The 18,102-nt window shown below is 43.2% G+C and overlaps 1 protein-coding gene across 2 annotated transcripts in view; it reads right to left on the reverse strand.

The window, feature by feature from the left end:
• The window catches only part of mast3a (microtubule associated serine/threonine kinase 3a), a 64,486-nt gene that overhangs the window by 33,849 nt on the left and 12,535 nt on the right, over window positions 1–18,102 (reverse strand). For both annotated transcript variants that reach the window (XM_021589814.2, XM_021589813.2), the window contains 6 exons: window positions 17,491–17,579; window positions 16,158–16,230; window positions 14,043–14,063; window positions 13,796–13,874; window positions 4,332–4,489; window positions 2,253–2,328 (listed from right to left, as the gene is read on the reverse strand). In XM_021589814.2, the coding sequence (XP_021445489.2) occupies window positions 2,253–2,328; window positions 4,332–4,489; window positions 13,796–13,874; window positions 14,043–14,063; window positions 16,158–16,230; window positions 17,491–17,579 (496 nt within the window). The remainder of the gene's footprint in view (window positions 1–2,252; window positions 2,329–4,331; window positions 4,490–13,795; window positions 13,875–14,042; window positions 14,064–16,157; window positions 16,231–17,490; window positions 17,580–18,102) is intronic.

Below are 18,102 nucleotides of genomic sequence, written 5' to 3' on the forward strand. Positions count from 1 at the left end.
GTCTGGAGGAAATCTGGCACCATCCTCACGGTGAAGCATGGTCAAATCAAATCAAATGTTATTGGCCACATAAACATGGTGAACAGATGTTAATGCGAGTGTTGCGAAATTATTGTGCTTCTAGTTCCGACCGTGCAATAATATCTAACAAGTAATCTAACAATTTCACAACAACTACCTTATATACACACAAGTGTAAAGGAATTAATAAGTATATGTACATGTAAATATATGGATGAGCGATGGCGTGCGGCATTTACAAGATGCAGTAGATGGTATAGAGTACAGTAAATACATATGAGATGAGTAATGTAGGGTATTATATAAAGAGGCGTTGTTTAAAACGACATTTTTTACATCCAATTTGTAATTATTCAAGTGGCTAGAGATTGAGTCAGTGTGTTGGCAGCAGCCACTCAATGTTAGTGATGGCTGTTTAACAGTCTGATGGCCTTGAGATAGAATCTGTTTTTCAGTCTCTCGGTCCCAGCTTTGATGCACCTGTACTGACCTCACCTTCTGGATGATAACGGGGTGAACAGGCAGTGGCTCGGGTGGTTGTTGTCCTTGATGATCTTTATGGCCTTCCTGTGACATCGGGTGGTGTAGATGTCCTGGAGGGCAGGTAGTTTGCCCCCGGTGATGCGTTGTGCAGACCTCACTACCCTCTGGAGAGCCTTATGGTTGCGGGCGGAGCTGTTGCCGTACCAGGCTGTGGGTGATACAGCCCGACAGGATGCTCTCAATTGTGCATCTGTAAAAGTTTGTGAGTGTTTTCGGTGACAAGCCAAATTTCTTCAGCCTCCTGAGGTTGAAGAGGCACTGTTGCGCCTTCTTCACCACGCTGTCTGTACGGGTGGACCATTTCAGTTTGTCCATGATGTGTACGCCGAGGAACTTTCAACCATCTCCACTACTACCCCGTCGATGTGGATAGGGGGCTGCTCCCTCTGCTGTTTCCTGAAGTCTGCGATCATCTCCTTTGTTTTGTTGACGTTGAGTGTGAGGTTATTTTCCTGACACCACACTCCGAGGGCCCTCACCTCCTCCCTGTAGGCTGTCTCGTCGTTGTTGGTAATCAAGCCTACCACTGCAGTGTTGTCTGAAAACTTGATGATTGAGTTGGAGGCGTGCATGGCCACGCAGTCATGGGTGAAAAGGGAGTACAGGAGAGGGCTGAGAACGCACCCTTGTGCGTCTGTTGAGGATCAGCGGGTGGAGATGTTTCCTACGCTCACCACCTGGGGGAAGCCGGTCAGAAAGTCCAGGACCCAGTTGCACAGGGAGGAGTCGAGACCCAGGGTCTCTAGCTTAATGACGAGTTTGGAGGGTACTATGGTGTTAAATGCTGAGCTGTAAATCGATGAACAGCATTCTTACATAGGTATTCCTTTTGTCCAGATGGGTTAGGACAGTGTGCAGTGTGATTGCGATTGCGTCGTCTGTGGACCTATTGGGGCGGTAAGCAAATTGGAGTGGGCCTAGGGTGTCAGGTAGGGTGGAGGTGATATGATCCTCGACTAGTCTCTCAAAGCACTTCATGATGACGGTGAGTGCTACGGGGCGATAGTTGTTTAGCTCCATTACCTTAGCTTTCTTGGTGGTGGCAGCATCATGCTGTGGGGATGTTAATCAGCGCCAGGTACTGGGAGACTAGTCAGGATAAACGTAAAAGATTAACGGAGCAAAGTACAGAGAGATCCTTGATGAAAACATGCTCCAGAGTGCTCAGGACCTCAGACTGGGGCAAAGGTTCACCCTAAGCACACAGCCAAGACAACACAGGAGTGGTTACGGGACAAGTCCCCGAATGTCCTTGAGTGGCGCAGCCAGAGCCTGGACTTGAACCCGATCAAACATCTCTGGTGAGACCTGCCAAGCTTGTAGCCTCATACACCAAAAGACTCGAGGCTGTAATCGCTGCCAAAGGTGCTTCAACAAAGTACTGAGTAAAGGGTCTGAATACTTATGTAAATGGTTTATTTCCTTTTATTAAATTTGTTATATTTCAAAACATTTCTAAAAACCGGTTTTTGCTTTGTCATTATGGGGTAGTGTGTGTAGATTGATGAGGGAAAAAAACAATTGAATCCATTTCAGAATAAGGCTGTAACGTAAGAAAAATGTGGAGAAGCAGATCAAAGTGAAATATAAAAGTAAACAAGATGAACGTATTTAGAAGAGAAGTGTACATGATGAATCTATTGATGTGCTAGGAAAAGCAGTGTGGCGAGTCAGGAAATAACACCTACCTTCGGAAAGCGCTCTTTGTAAACGTGATTCATCATTACAATCTCATTGTCAAAGGTGCCGCATGTCCGACCAGGGCTGGAGGAAGACAAGACAATCACAGTCCAATAATCTTAGCGTTATGACTATTAGAACTTTCAAACAGAGTAGAAATTCAAAAGTACCGGTAAGCACAAAAAAACATCAAATGCCACTTATGGCGAAGTTTAGTTCAACAGTTATGTAGTCATGACCACACTTGTTGTCTTCACTTGGGTTTGATTACATGGGTGCCCAGGAGTATAGGGCTCACCCTTAATAAATCAGGGCAGTCTCTTCATCATCCCGTTAACCTTTAAAAAGGTGCAAAATGCAGAAATCCCTCTGCCATTTCCTGGTTGCTAACATTCTAATAGTTAATGTGACAAAACAAGAAGTCATTGTTTAGATGATCATTGTACCATCTAAAACCACTGTGAAATATATTATCCATAACCCTAAATATTGTATTTTCAGCAGTTTGAAGCTGGTGTACAAAACCCAAAGTGAAAGACACAAAAACTAAACTAAACAGGAAGCATAGAAATAGCACACATAGAACAGATCTACCGCTTCTTATACTTGCTTTCAATGAGAATGACAGATCTATAACTCACATTTCTATGTGAATTTGGTCAGGTTGCCCAACAAGTTATATACTGCAGCTTTAAAAAATATCAACAGTTGTCCAGACAGTTATTTTTAGGTCACGCCAAAGACCAACTGCGTAATATAACCATTTGCCTTGTTTGAAATGAATCTGAACGGCATTAAAAATTCTCTTCATTTTGTTAAATAATGTCTCAAAATGGCTTAAGAACAACAAAGTCAAGGTATTGGAGTGGCCATCACAAAGCCCTGACCTCAATCCTATAGAACATTTGTGGGAAGAACTGAAAAAGTGTTTGTGAGCAAGGAGGCCTACGAACCTGACTCAGTTACACCAGCTGTCAGGAGAAACGGGCCAAAATTCACCCAACTTAGTGTGGGAAGTTTGTGGAAGGCTACCCAAAACGTTTGACCCAAGTTCAACAACTTAAAGGCAATCCTACCAAATACTAATTGAATGTATATGAACTTCTGACCCACTGGGAATGTGATGAAAGAAATAAAAGCTGAAATAAATCAATTCTCTCTACTATTATTCTGACATTTCACATTCTTCAAATAAAGTGGTGATCCTAACTGACCTAAGACAGGGAATTTTTTATAGGATTAAATGTCAGGAATTGTGAAAATCTGAGTTTAAATCTATTTGGCTAAGGTGTATGTAAACTTACGACTTCAACTGTATGTTTACAAATGTAACAGCGGGCTCCTTTGTATGTACATTTGTTGTCATATGATCATGTTTGTGAGAGACTGGTTGCTCTCATAGCACTGTCTAGTTAAAATGCTACGTATAATGGCCACGAAACTTTGGTGGCCTGTTGACTAAAATCTGCCCTATATTTCTATCAAGCACAGGCCGGTCTGTGGCCCACGCAGTACACGTCACAGGAAACCTGACCACATCAAAGCACAGCAGAACTCTCACAGACACTCCTAACGCCTGTACAACTGCCTCTTTCTAACCACCACGAGAACCAGATGGGTCAGAGACACGTCTGTGTTTTAATGAGGGGTGACTAATTTACTAGGAGACACCATTATGTAGGAACATAAACACTATTATGCAAACAGAGCCTGGATGGCTGGATGAAGTCAACAATCTTGGTATTCAATAGCTTATGCAAAGTCAATAGAAAAGCCTTCACCTCTATGCACAGATAAGAATCCACACAAATGTTTGTCAAAGGAAGTACTGTGATTGAGATAAAGCCAATAAGTAAGAAGTTACTGTACTTCATTAATAAAAGTAGTCAAAGCAATTTCAGCAAAGTACATTTTCCCAATGAAAATACGTCTTGTCCGAACATTAGGAAAAATGTGTTGACCTCATTCCAGAATAGGACTTCTTGATGTGATTACCTTCGAGGTGTGAAAACATCCTATAAATGTTTTATTTTGGGGTGAACTATCCCTTTAAGGGTGTTGGTGATCTGATTGGTGGGTGTGCCTACCTGAGACTGCGGGAGCGGAGCCTCACGGGGGGTGAGGGCTGCCCCTCCTCGTCCGCTACACTCTCTGTGCTCCGGAAGTGTTTAAACAGGAAATGAAGCTCATCTGCCGTGGGCTGGAAGGGCAGCTGGTGCAAGAGCTCCTGGGAGGAGGAAGAGGACTGGGGGAGGAAAAGAGAGAGGATAGCGAGAGAGAGAGAGAGGATAGCGAGAGAGAGAGAGTGAGATCAGTATGTGTTCCAACATATTACATGGCCCTTGAGTCCTTGATACATCAACAAGCCAGAGCTCAGTAAATACACTACCATTCAAAAGTTCGGGGTCACTTAGAAATGTCCTTGTTTTAAAAGAAAAAAAAATGTCCATTATAATAACATCAAATTGGTCAGAAATACAGTGTAGACATTGTTAATGTTGTAAATTACTATTGTAGCTGGAAACGGCTGATTTTTTATGGAATGACTACATAGGCGTACAGAGGCCCATTATCAGCAACCATCACTCGTGTTCCAAAGGCATGTTGTGTTAGCTAATCCAAGTTTATCACTTTAAAAGGATAAATGATCATTAGAAAACCCTTTTGCATTTATGTTAGCACAGCTGAAAACGGTTGTGCTAATTAAAGAAGCAATAAAACTGGCCTTCTTTAGACTAGTTGAGTATCTGGAGCATCAGCATTTGTGGGTTCGATTACAGGCTCAAAATGGCCAGAAACAGAGTCTAATTGTTCTGAGAAATGAAGGCTATTCCATGCGAGAAACTGCAAAGAACTGAAGATCTCGTACAACGCTGTGTACTACTCCCTTCACAGAACAGCACAAACTGTCTCTAACCAGAATAGAAAGAGGAGTGGGAGGCCCCGGTGCACAACTGAGCAAGAGGACAAGTACAATAATGTGTCTAGTTTGAGAAACAGTCACCTCACAAGTCTTCAACTGGCAGCTTCATTAAATAGTACCCACAAAACACCAGTCTCAACGTCAACAGTGAAGAGGCGACTCCGGGATACTGGCCTTCTAGGCAGAGTTGCAAAGAAAAAGCCATATCTCAGACTGGCCAATACAAATAAATGATTAAGATGGGCAAAAGAACAGACACTGGACAGAGGAAGATTGGAAAAAAGTGTTATGGACAGACAAATCTAAGTTTGAGGAGTTCGGATCACAAAGAAGAACATTTGTGAGATGCAGAAAAAATGTATAGATGCTGGAGGATTGCTTGACGCCATCTGTCAAGCATGGTGGAGGCAATGTGATGGTCTGAGGGTGCTTTGGTGGTGGCAAATTGGGAGAAGTGTACAGGGTAAAAGGGGTCTTGAAGAAGGAAGTCTATCACTCCATTTTGTAACGCCATGCCATAGCCTGTGGACGGCGCTTAATAGGAGCCAATTTCCTCCTACAATAGGACAATGACCCAAAGCACAGCTCCAAACTATGCAAGAACTATTTAGGGAAGAAGCAGTCAGCTGGTATTCTGTCTATAGTGGAGTGGCCAGCACAGTCACCGGATCTTAACCCTATTGAGCTGTTGTGGGAGCAGCTTGACCGTATGGTACGTAAGAAGTGCCCATCAAGCCAATCCAACTTGTGGGAGGTGCTTCAGGAAGCATGGGGTGAAATCTCTTCAGATTACCTCAACAAATTGAAAACTAGAACGCCAAAGGTTTGCAAGGCTGTAATTGCTGCAAATGGAGGATTCTTTGACGAGAGCAAAGTTTGAAGGACACAATTATTATTTCAATTAAAAATCATTATTTAAAACCTTGTCAATGTCTTGACTATATTTCCTATTCATTTTGCAATTAATTTCATGTAATGTTTTCATGGAAAACAAGGACATTTCTAAGTGACCCCAAACATTTGAATGGTAGTGTATGTGCATGATGCAATCAAAGACACACCCTTCATAAACTCATTATCTACAGTGGGGCAAAAAAGTACTTAGTCAGCCACCAATTGTGCAAGTTCTCCCACTTAAAAATATGAGAGAGGCCTGTAATTTTCATCATAGGTACACTAACTATGACAGACAAAATGAGAAAAAAAATCCAGAAAATCACATTGTAGGATTTTTAATGAATTTATTTGCAAATTATGGTGGAAAATAAGTATTTGGTCAATAACAAAAGTTTATCTCAATACTTTGTTATATACCCTTTGTTGGCAATGACAGAGGTTAAACGTTTTCTGTAAGTCTTCACAAGGTTTCCACACACTGTTGCTGGTATTTTGGCCCATTCCTCCATGCAGATCTCCTCTAGAGCAGTGATGTTTTGGGGCTGTTGCTGGGCAACACGGACTTTCAACTCCCTCCAAAGATTTTCTATGGGGTTGAGATCTGGAGACTGGCTAGGCCACTCCAGGAACTTGAAATGCTTCTTACGAAGCCACTCCTTCGTTGCCCGGGCGGTGTGTTTGGGATCATTGTCATGCTGAAAGACCCAGCCACGTTTCATCTTCAATGCCCTTGCTGATGGAAGGAGGTTTTCACTCAAAATCTCACGAAACATGGCCCCATTCATTCTTTCCTTTACACAGATCAGTCGTCCTGGTCCCTTTGCAGAAAAACAGCCCCAAAGCATGATGTTTCCACCCCTATGCTTCACAGTAGGTATGGTTTCTTTGAATGCAACTCAGCATTCTTTGTCCTCCAAACACGACGAGTTGAGTTTTTACCAAAAAGTTATATTTTGGTTTCATCTGACCATACGACATTCTCCCAATCTTCTTCTGGATCATCCAAATGCTCTCTAGCAAACTTCAGACGGGCCTGGACATGTACTGGCTTAAGCAGGGGGACATGTCTGGCACTGCAGGATTTGAGTCCCTGGCGGCATAGTGTGTTACTGATGGTAGGCTTTGTTACTTTGGTCCCAGCTCTCTGCAGGTCATTCACTAGGTCCCCCCGTGTGGTTCTGGGATTTTTGCTCACCATTCTTGTGATCATTTTGACCCCACGGGGTGAGATCTTGCGTGGAACCCCAGATCGAGGGAGATTATCAGTGGTCTTGTATGTCTTCCATGTCCTAATAACTGCTCCCACAGTTGATTTCTTCAAACCAAGCTGCTTACCTATTGCAGATTCAGTCTTCCCATCCTGGTGCAGGTCTACAATTTTGTTTCTGGTGTCCTTTGACAGCTCTTTGGTCTTGGCCATAGTGGAGTTTGGAGTGTTTGAGGTTGTGGACATGTGTCTTTTATACTGATAACAAGTTCAAACAGGTGCCATTAATACAGGTAACGAGTGGAGGACAGAGGAGCCTCTTAAAGAAGCAGTTACAGGTCTATGAGAGCCAGAAATCTTGCTTGTTTGTAGGTGACCAAATACTTATTTTCCACCATAATTTGCAAATAAATTCATTAACAATCCTACAATGTGATTTTCTGGATTTTTTTTCTTCTAATTTTGTCTGTCATAGTTGAAGTGTACCTATGATGAAAATTACAGGCTTCTCTCATCTTTTTAAGTGGGAAAACTTGCACAATTGGTGGCTGACTAAATACTTTTTTGCCCCACTGTATGTACATTTTAAAAGTGCTGACAAAACAAACAGTGTTGCATAGACTTCAGTTTAGCTCAGGTCTGAAAATAAAGGAGATTATGGCTGAAAAGATTTCCCTTAGGACATGTAGACCATCACACTGCTTTACTATGTAATATACGGTGAGACAAATGCTAATGCTTAGTCGATAAACTGTCTTTGATGCTTCTGCAGAGTGAACTATATTTCTCAGTTAAATTGGATTTTGTGGGAATGTGCAATAAGGGCACAACATCCTACATCCAGTTGGGTCTAAAAAAAAGGATTCTGTGAGCTTTCAGTGTGTCACCAGAACCTGTATTTCTATCCACGACAGACCAAGGCACTGTTGGCTGTGTGTATTTTTCATTTCAAACCAAATGCACGACACGCAGACAGAGTGGAAATTATGAGCCCAAAATTATAAGCTTGTGTTTCACAAGAGGCGAGAATCCGAGGCTCATCTGACCGGAGGAACGCTCCCGAGGAGGAAACCGGAGAGGCACCCGTACCTAGTGCTACATAAAGAGGTTACCGACACTGGGCACTGAATGGGGTATTGTGTGGGAGGGACTGACCTCACTGCCATGCATTTAGCCATAGAAAATCACAGTCCAGACATAGGGCCCTGGTTAGGACGGGCCCTGGTTAGGACGGGCCCTGGTTAGGACGGGCCCTGGTTAGGACGGGCCCTGGTTAGAACGGGCCCTGGTTAGAACGGGCCCTGGTTAGAATGGGCCTTGTTTGGATGCCCTGGGTTTGACTTCCTGTATACTGTGCAGTACGAGGAAATTTGCAATCGAGTACTTTTCTCTGGCTGGTGATGTACAGTTTTTCCACAGGTCTAGGGTTAATTATTAACTTGGGTTTCCCTACATTTCCTGGGCTTCCAACACCCAAACTTTCCATTCAAACCAATAGGTGACTAATTATCTTGGGCTGGGGAAAAAAAAAATTGCTAGGAAAAGGGGCCGCAACACTGAAATGGTGCTGGGAGAAACACAAGCAGTGCAAAGGCACCATCCAATGCCCTGACACCTAAATTTAGGTAATTAATTAATTTTAATCATGAGGGTAAATTAATAAATCATTGTGAAAAAACATTTAAAAACAGTGTTGTCATCTCCCGAAGTTCCTGTCTTAAGTCAGCCCTACCATAACTCCCTCAAGCCAAAACACTGATGAAAAGCTTAAGATGGATGAGGAGGGCTTGCGAGGTGTTTCATCAGTATTACTGTTCTCCCATGAGGTGACTCTTGTTCCCTGCTCTTTTGACTCGGTTGCACAGCTGGCTTACATAATTCACAGACATGCTGAAAGGAAACCACAGACACTCAACTTTTTGTAGGGGACACAGCCATTGGACAATATAGAGATGAACATAAACCCATCCTTTGGTGAATCATAAATGGCCATGTGAAGGCCAGGAGACTTAAACCCGGGAACAGTGAAAATGGTTAACTTTGTTAAAGCAATGCCCCTGAACTCTCGTGTATTTTCTGCACTATGCAATGATATGATGGGCAGCGACCATGTAACGCTTTTACAACATACAGAAGTGCGCTGGTTATCAAGGGGCAAAGTATTGACACATTTTTTTTACATTTAGAGACAAGCTTAAAGTTCTTTACTGACCATCATTTCCACTTGTCTGACCACTTGACTGATGATGAGTTTCTCACAGGACTGGCCTATCTGGGTGATGTTTTTTCCCCTCGCCTGAATGATCAGAATCTAGGATTACAGCAACTCTCTGCAACTATATTCAATGTACAGAACAAAATTGAAGCTATGAATAAGAAGTTGGAGCTCTTCTCTGTCTGCATTAACAAGGACAACAAACAGGTCTTTCCATGATTTTGTGTGCAAATGAACTCACGCCTACGGACAATGTCAAATGTGATATAGCGAAGCACTGAAGTTGGGTGCACAATTACGCAGGTACTTTCGGATGACACAAACAACTGGATTCGTTATCCCTTTTATGCCCTGCCTCCAGTCCACTTACAGATATCAGAACAAGAGAGCCTCATTGAAATTGCAACATGCGGTTCTGTGAAAATGTCATTTAAATCAGAAGCCACTGCCAAATTTCTGGATTGGACTGCGCTCAAGAGTATCCTTGGCAAATCACGCTGTCAAGACACTGATGGCCATTGCAACCACGTATCTATGCTAGAGTGGATTCTCGGCCCTCACTAGCATTAAAACTAAATAGAGGCACCGACTGTGTGTGGAAAATGATTTAAGACTGAAACTCTCTCCAATACAACCCAACATTGCAGAGTTAGGTGCATACTTTCAAGCACACCCTTCTCACGAACTTGTGGTGAGTTATTCACAATTTTCAATGAACAAATAAGGTTTTATATGTAAGATGGTTAGATAAATATCAAAATGATTTATTATTATTATTATTATTATTATTATTAGTGCCCTGGTCCTATAAGAGCTCTTTGTCACCCATAAGCCGGGTTGCGACTATAACTCACACTCATTCTTATGTTTAATAAAATGTATTGTATAGTGTGTGAGGCAGGCTTACAATGATGGTAAAAAAACATTGAGAGTGCGCTGACCCTGGTGCTAGAGGAGGTACGCAGCTGGCGGTTGAATGTTTGAAGGGGTACGGGACTATGAAAAGTTGGGAACCACTGCTTTAAGACATGAAGGTCAGTCAATACGGAACCAGAGTCTGCTGCAGAGGATAAGTTAGAGTTACCAGATCCTTTTTAGATGAAACTATACTAAATATATTCACGTTGCCAAATAATTAATTAAAACACACTGTTTTGCAATGAAGGTCTAAAGTTACGTCAACAGCACTCTGTAGGGTAACACCATGGTGTAGCCAGAGGAGCTAAACTCAGCAAAAAAAAGAAACGTCCTCTCACCGTCAACTGCGTTTATTTTCAGCAAACTTAACATGTGGAAATATTTGTATGAACATAAGATTCAACAACTGAGACATAAACTGAACAAGTTCCACAGACATGTGACTAACAGAAATTGAATAATGTGTCCCTGAACAAAGTGGGGGGGTGAAAATCAAAAGTAACAGTCAGTATCTGGTGTGGCCACCAGCTGCATTAAAAGTACTACAGTACATCTCCTCCTCATGGACTGCAACAGATTTGCCAGTTCTTGCTGTGAGATGTTACCCCACTCTTCCACCAAGGAACCTGCAAGTTCCCGGACATTTCTGGGGGGAAAGGCCCTAGCCCTCACCCTCCGATCCAACAGGTCCCAGACGTGCTCAATGGGATTGAGATCCGGGCTCTTTGCTGGCCATGGCAGAACACTGACATTCCTGTCTTGCAGGAAATCACGCACAGACCGAGCAGTATGGCTGGTGGCATTGTCATGCTGGAGGGTCCTGTCTGGTCCAGCGACGGTGGGTTTGTGCCCATAGGCGATGTTGTTGCCGGTGATGTCTGTTGAGGACCTGCCTTACAACAGGCCTACAAGCCCTCAGTCCAGCCTCTCTCAGCCTATTGCGGACAGTCTGAGCACTGATGGCGGAATTGTGCGTTCCTGGTGCAACTCGGGCAGTTGTTGCCATCCTGTACCTGTTCCGCAGGTGTGATGTTTGGATGTACCGATCCTATGTAGGTGTTGTTACATGTGGTCCTGTCTCCCTGTAGCGCTGTCTTAGGCATCTCACAGTACGGGCATTGCAATTAATTGCCCTGGCCACATCTGCAGTCCTCATGCCTGTTTGCAGCATGCCTAAGGCACGTTCACGAAGATGAGCAGGGACCTTGGGCATCTTTCTTTTGGTGTATTTCAGAGTCCGTAGAAAGGGCTCTTTAGTGTCCTAAGATTTCATAACTGTGACCTTAATTGCCTACCATCTGTAAGTGTTTAGTGTCTTAACGACCGTTCCACAGATGCATGTTCATTAATGGTTTATGGTTCATTGAACAAGCATGGGAAACAGTGTTTAAACCCTTTACAATGAAGATCTGTGAAGTTATTGGATTTTTATGAATTATCTTTGAAAGACAGGGTCCTGAAAAAGGGATATTTCCTTTTTTGCTAAGTTTAGTTTCCATCCTCCTCTGGGTACATTGACTTCAATACAAAACCTAGGAGACACATAGTAATTATGAGAACTTCCAGAGTGCATAAAATGTGGTGAGTAGTTCACTCAAAGACAGAGAAAGACAAGAGTTGAACAGTTAACAAATTAATTTCTTTGAAAATTAAAGAGAAGCAAGAGAGAGCTAGCGATATTCTGTTATATTTTTTGAAACTATCACTTTCACTTAGCTCGTAATTTCTTATTTAACCAGGTAGGCTAGTTGAGAACAACTTCTCATTGACAACCGCGACCTGGCCAAGATAAAGCAAAGCAGTTCGACACATACAATACAGAGTTACCCTCGGATTAAACAAACATACAGTCAATAATACAGTACAAAAAAAGTCTATGCAGTCTGTGCAAATGAGGTAAGATAAGGTAGGTAAGGCAATAAAATAGGCCACAGTGGTGAGATAATTACGATATAACATTTAAACACAGGAGTGATAGATGTGCAAGTAGAGATACTGGGGTGCAAAGGAACTAAATAAATGGAAGGAAAGAACTGGAAGGCGGCCAAAGTAGGAATTGGCTTTGAGGGACCAGTGAAAGTGCGTGCTGCGGGTGGGTGCTGCAATGGTGACAAGTGGGCTGAGATAAGGCGGGGCTTTGCCTAGCAAAGACTTGTAGATGACCTGGAGCCAGTGGGTTTGGCGACGAGTATGAAGTGGGGGCCAGCCAACGAGAGCATACAGGTCGCAGTGGTGGGTAGTATATGGGGCTTTGGTGACAAAACGGATGGCACTGTGATAGACTGTATCCAATTTGTTGAGTAGAGTGTTGGAGGCTATTTTGTAAATGACATCGCCAAAGTCAAGGATTGGTAGGATGGTCAGTTTTATGAGGGTATGTTTGGCAGCATGAGTGAAGGAGGCTTTGTTGCGAAATAGGAAGCCGATTCTAGATTTAATTTTGGATTGGAAATGAGCGTGGCTGAGGTGCACCCATGACCAGCTCGGAAGCCAGAATGCATAGCGGAGAAGGCACGGTGGGATTTGAAATGGTCGGTAATATGTTTATTAACTTGGCTTTCAAATACCTTAGAAAGGCAGGGTAGGAAAGATATAGGTCTGTAGCAGTTTGGGTCTAGAGTGTCTCCCCCTTCGAAGAGGGGGATGACCACGGCAGCTTTCCAATCTTTGGGGATCTCAGACGATACGAGAGAAAGGTTGGCTAGTAATAGGGGTTGCAACAATTTTGGCAGATCATTTTATAAAGAGAGGGTCCAGATTGTCTTGCCCAGCTGATTTGTAGGGCTCCAGATTTTGCAGCTCTTTCAGAATATCAGCTATCTGCATTTGGGTGAAAAATGGGGAGGCTTGGGCGAGTTGCTGTGGGGGGGTACAGGGCAGTTGACCGGGGTAGGGGTAGCCAGGTGGAACGCATACCCAGCTGTAGAAAAATGCTTATTGAAATTCTCAATTATTGTGGATTTATCAGTGGTGACAGTGTTTCCCAGCCTCAGTGCAGTGGGCAGCTGGGAGGAGGTGCTCTTATTCTCCATGGATATGAACAGTGTCCCAGAACTGTTTTGAGTTTGTGCTACAGGATGCAAATTTCAGTTTGAAAAAGCTAGGCTTTGCTTTCCCAACTGCTTGTGTATATTGGTTCCTAACTTCCCTGAAAAGTTGCATATCACGGGGGCTATTTGATGCTAATGCAGTACGCCACAGGTTATTTTTGTGCTGGTCAAGGGCAGTCAGGTCTGGAGTGAAGCAAGGGCTACAGTGGGGCAAAAAAGTATTTAGTCAGCCACCAATTGTGCAAGTTTTCCCACTTAAAAATATGAGAGAGGCCTGTAATTTTCATCATAGGTACACTTCAACTATGAAATATTTAATCAGGAAGAGAGGGACGACTTACTGACACTGAAGAGCTGGGGGGGTTGGTGCCATAGCCGGACGAGGGGACGGAGGCAACAGACCATCTTCGCCCATCCGCTCTGGAAGAACCAGGAAACAACAAAGCACCTTATGAGCTTTTCAATTTCATACATATCCTCAAGATTTAATCATGAAGCACTACCAAAGGCTGTTTAACATGATTAAAGGAGGTATCCATTGTTTTTTAAATCGACAAAACAGGAAAAAAGGATCAAATGTTTTCCTACCTTTCAGTGCGGGCCAGGTGGCTGGTTTAACACATTGAGAGAGACACAGAGACAGAGACAGAGACAGAGACAGAGACAGACAGACAGAAAGACAGAAAGACAGAAAGAAAAAATGAGGACCCAAACACATTCACTGACACAGTGAAGCTGTCAGAAGCTCACGACCTGGCGTCAATGTGCTGAACACCTGACAAGATGCCATGTACCCAGTGGTACATGCTTAATGAGTCATTTCTCACACACACACACACACACACTTCACCACCCTTCAGCTCAACCACTTTTGTAGCAGAAAACAAATAATTCAGTCATTGTCTATATGAATGCAGCTGCCACTGTATTGAAGCCATTGAATGCAGTTTATCATAGTGAAAAAGGTTCAGTACACATCATTGCATTTTGTATCATTTTCTATAAAAGCCCTCTTGCATAAACTTCCGCCATGCCTTACTTAATTGTTAACCTTCAGACATATAAATTACCAGACTCGGACCCATTCAATCTCCGCCGAGTTAGGTAAATCTTCCAAGAGTGTGCAAAGCTGTCATCAAGGCAAAGGGTGGCTACTTTGAAGAATCTCAAATAACATATTTTGATTTGTACTACATGATTCCATATGTGTTATTTCATAGTTTGTCTTCACTATTATTCTACAATGTAGAAAATAGTAAAAAAATAAAGAAACCCTGGAATGAGTAGGTGTTCTAAAACTTTGACTGGTCCTGTGCATGTGTCATTTAATTGTTGTTTATTGACGTGTTCATGAAGGACAAGTCTGCGAAAGAGACCGTGGTCTCAGCATGACGCCCTGCTTAGTAAAAGGTTGAATACATTTTTTGGGGGGGCCACAATATTCCTCATGTGTCAGGTTAGAGCCCTGAAAAACCAGCTTATGGCTGACAAATCAGGTCTGACTTAATAAGATTGGGGTTTCTGCACGTATCAGAGCAAGGATTAGTCAACTGATATAGGATGTCTCTTCGGCTTCATATCCCAGATATATTATTATGAATAATAGTAATATTATTTAATATCAAAGTTCTTATTACAGCTTTGTGTGTCAGTATTTCAAGCACGTCGCCACATGGGATTGTTTACATGGCCAAATAACAGCACACAGAGGACTGCAGTCTGAGTACCAACAACTATCTAAAGCACAACACCTTACACACTGCAGCCATAGCATCTACAGTGCATTCAGAAAGTATTCCCCTTGACTTTTTCCACATATTGTTACGTTACAGCCTTATTCTAAAATGTATTAAATTGTTGTTATTTTCCCCCCTCAATCTACACACAATTCCCATAATGGCAAAGCAGGTTCTTAGAAATGTAAGCAAACGTATTAAAAATAAACAATACTTCATTTACATATATATTCAGACCCATAGCATCTATGTCCACTTTGGCATCCCCGAACCCTCAGTAAATGTAGCTGTGTCATGTAAGCTGATGCAACCGTGTGCATGGCCAAAATGTTTCATGTGATTCCCCCCCACTTATCTCTATAGTTTATGGTGTGGTACACTTACTCCTGTACCATTAAAGCCATTGCCTCACTGTCCTCAAGCCTGACTGGGTTGCATCTGTTTAACACTGAAGGTGATGCTTGTAGCTCACTAGTGGGCTGGCTCACAGTATAATGTGACGTGTGATAGGCTCAGGATAAGGCTGTCTGTATCGCATCATCACGGCAGCCCAGAGTAATGAGTGTGCGTACTGCACACTGACTCTCCCTTTAATTGCGCTGACGAATGCCAAGTCCTATGTCCCACGAGTAGCCCTAGAGCCATTTGGCTGGTTTCAGTCTAAAGCACCGTCCTCATTTCTAATAGAGGTATTTGATACATTACCGTTGTCATGGAAAAGCAACGAAGGTTACCTACAGTACCATCCCTTTTCTATGCATTTCTGGGGGGGGGGTTATCCTTTTTGTGAACTAGATATTGTGTCTACCTATTGTGTGCTAAAGTGAAGGTGCCTTTTGACAGTTCTGAGATGAATTGCATACCTGCTTTTTATTAGTAGGACTCCTTCGATAATACAACCAAGTGAAAAAATGAATTCCTTCTACTAAACTGAAATAATTGAAAGGAGGATTGGACTTTTCCTTACCTGCGTGCAAACTGGAAGTTGGCGGAGGCACTAGCGGAGACATTTCGGGGGCTTTCTTGGGGGCTACTTCCAGCTGAAACACAACAATTAGGCTCTGTTGGTGTTTTATCACTGGATCATGTTTTATTAATGAAGAAATAGGCCATGTTGTTATACCTGCAGTCTGCTGTCATTCTTGAGAGCTGATGATGCACAAGTAAAGGACAAGCTGCCCTGAATCCAAAGCAATCAGTCTCTGGTGAACTGAATGCAATAAACTCAACGCGTATTTACAACCAAGGAGTCTGGGAAGGACAGACTTTTGTGATAGGCCTTAACGCACGCTCACTTGATAACTCTCAATTCCGTCCGTAGCATTAAACATTTCTAAACTGTCTGGACAACCTGATTTGTTATGATGAAGTTAAGCGTGTCCGTCTGCTGAGGATAGCAAGAATCACATTTCCTAAGTCCTTCACTGGGCTCACAATCAATAACCATGAATGAAAACAGTTTATTGGGCGCAGTGGTTAAGGGCGCTGTACTGCAGCGCCAGCTGTGCCACCAGAGACTCTGGGTTCGCGCCTAGCCTCTGTCATATTCGGCCGTGACCGGGAGGTCCGTGGGGCGACGCACAATTGGCCTAGCGTAGCCCGGGTTAGGGAGGGTTTGGTCGGTAGGGATATCCTTGTCTCATCGCGCACCAGCGACTCCTGTGGCGGGCCGGGCGCAGTGCGCGCTAGCCAAGGTTGCCAGGTGCACAGTGTTTCCTCCGACACATTGGTGTGGCTGGCTTCCGGGTTGGATGCGCGCTGTGTTAAGAAGCAGTGCGGCTTGGTTGGGTTGTGTATCGGAGGACGCATGACTTTCAACCTTTGACTCTCCCGAGCCCGTACAGGAGTTGTAGCGATGAGACAAGATAGTAGCTACTACAACAATTGGACACCACGAAATTGGGGAGAAAAAGGGGTAAAATTTAAAGAAAGAAAGAAAGAAAAAGAAAAGAAAAAGGAAATGGTTTATTTCATGTGAAATGTATTTCATCAGTTATTCCCCGAAAATGATACAAAAGCTAAAACTTGAGCTTGAGCTTCAAAACAGAAACCAAAGAGCGATTTGAGCTGCTTCATTTTAATTTGCCTGAGAACTCTGAACACACAGTTTAGCATTATGTGGTTTTTTGCACTCTGGAAAGGTCTGATTGGTCTGCTGTCTCTTTAATGCCACATGCTGATTGGCCTGCTATACATTTATCACGTACTGATTGGTCTGCTATGTTTTTACAACATCCTGATTGGTCTGCACTCTATCGCATGCTGAGTGCAGTGCAGAGACGGCTGACAGCAACACCTACCTGTGGTGAGGGGGAGAGGTGAGAGTGGTCGGGAGAGCGTGGGGGAGGGGGTCCCGACTGCCAGACTCCTTCTCTTGTTGTTACGGCAACTGTGTGGAAAAGGGAGAGAATTGTTTTGTGTGATACATTAGAGTAGTGGAATGTAAACCGAGTTGTGATATTGGGGCTTGGTTGTAACATGCAGGTGTTCTGATTTATTTAGCCTGTATGATACACTATGCACATTTCACCACCAAGTACTGAAAAAAGTAATTCATTTCTAATTAAAATGTATTGGGAAACGATTTGGACCTCTTGTTTTTGGCTTGTACACCTACCTCACACAGTAGGCAGTAGAAATTGAATTACCATCTAATTTGGTTAAATTGGACAACTTTGCTTAACACAAATTAGTCAGCTTAGCAGTCCATTGATAAGAACACCGTCTCTGTTTTTGGAGGGCCACGGTGCTTGCAGGGCGTGTCCCCACCCGGCTCCATGTCTCCATGACCGAGGGTAGATTTACAGAATGCAAGGAACTCATTTCCAGTTTGTTTGTTTCGTAGATGACTGATCCCCAGCCCCATTGTTGATGTTGCGCTGCCACAGGGCCACTGTAATATCAATGCCATC

This window comes from Oncorhynchus mykiss, chromosome 28, assembly GCF_013265735.2.
Source record: "Oncorhynchus mykiss isolate Arlee chromosome 28, USDA_OmykA_1.1, whole genome shotgun sequence".
NCBI classification, from domain to species: domain Eukaryota; kingdom Metazoa; phylum Chordata; class Actinopteri; order Salmoniformes; family Salmonidae; genus Oncorhynchus; species Oncorhynchus mykiss.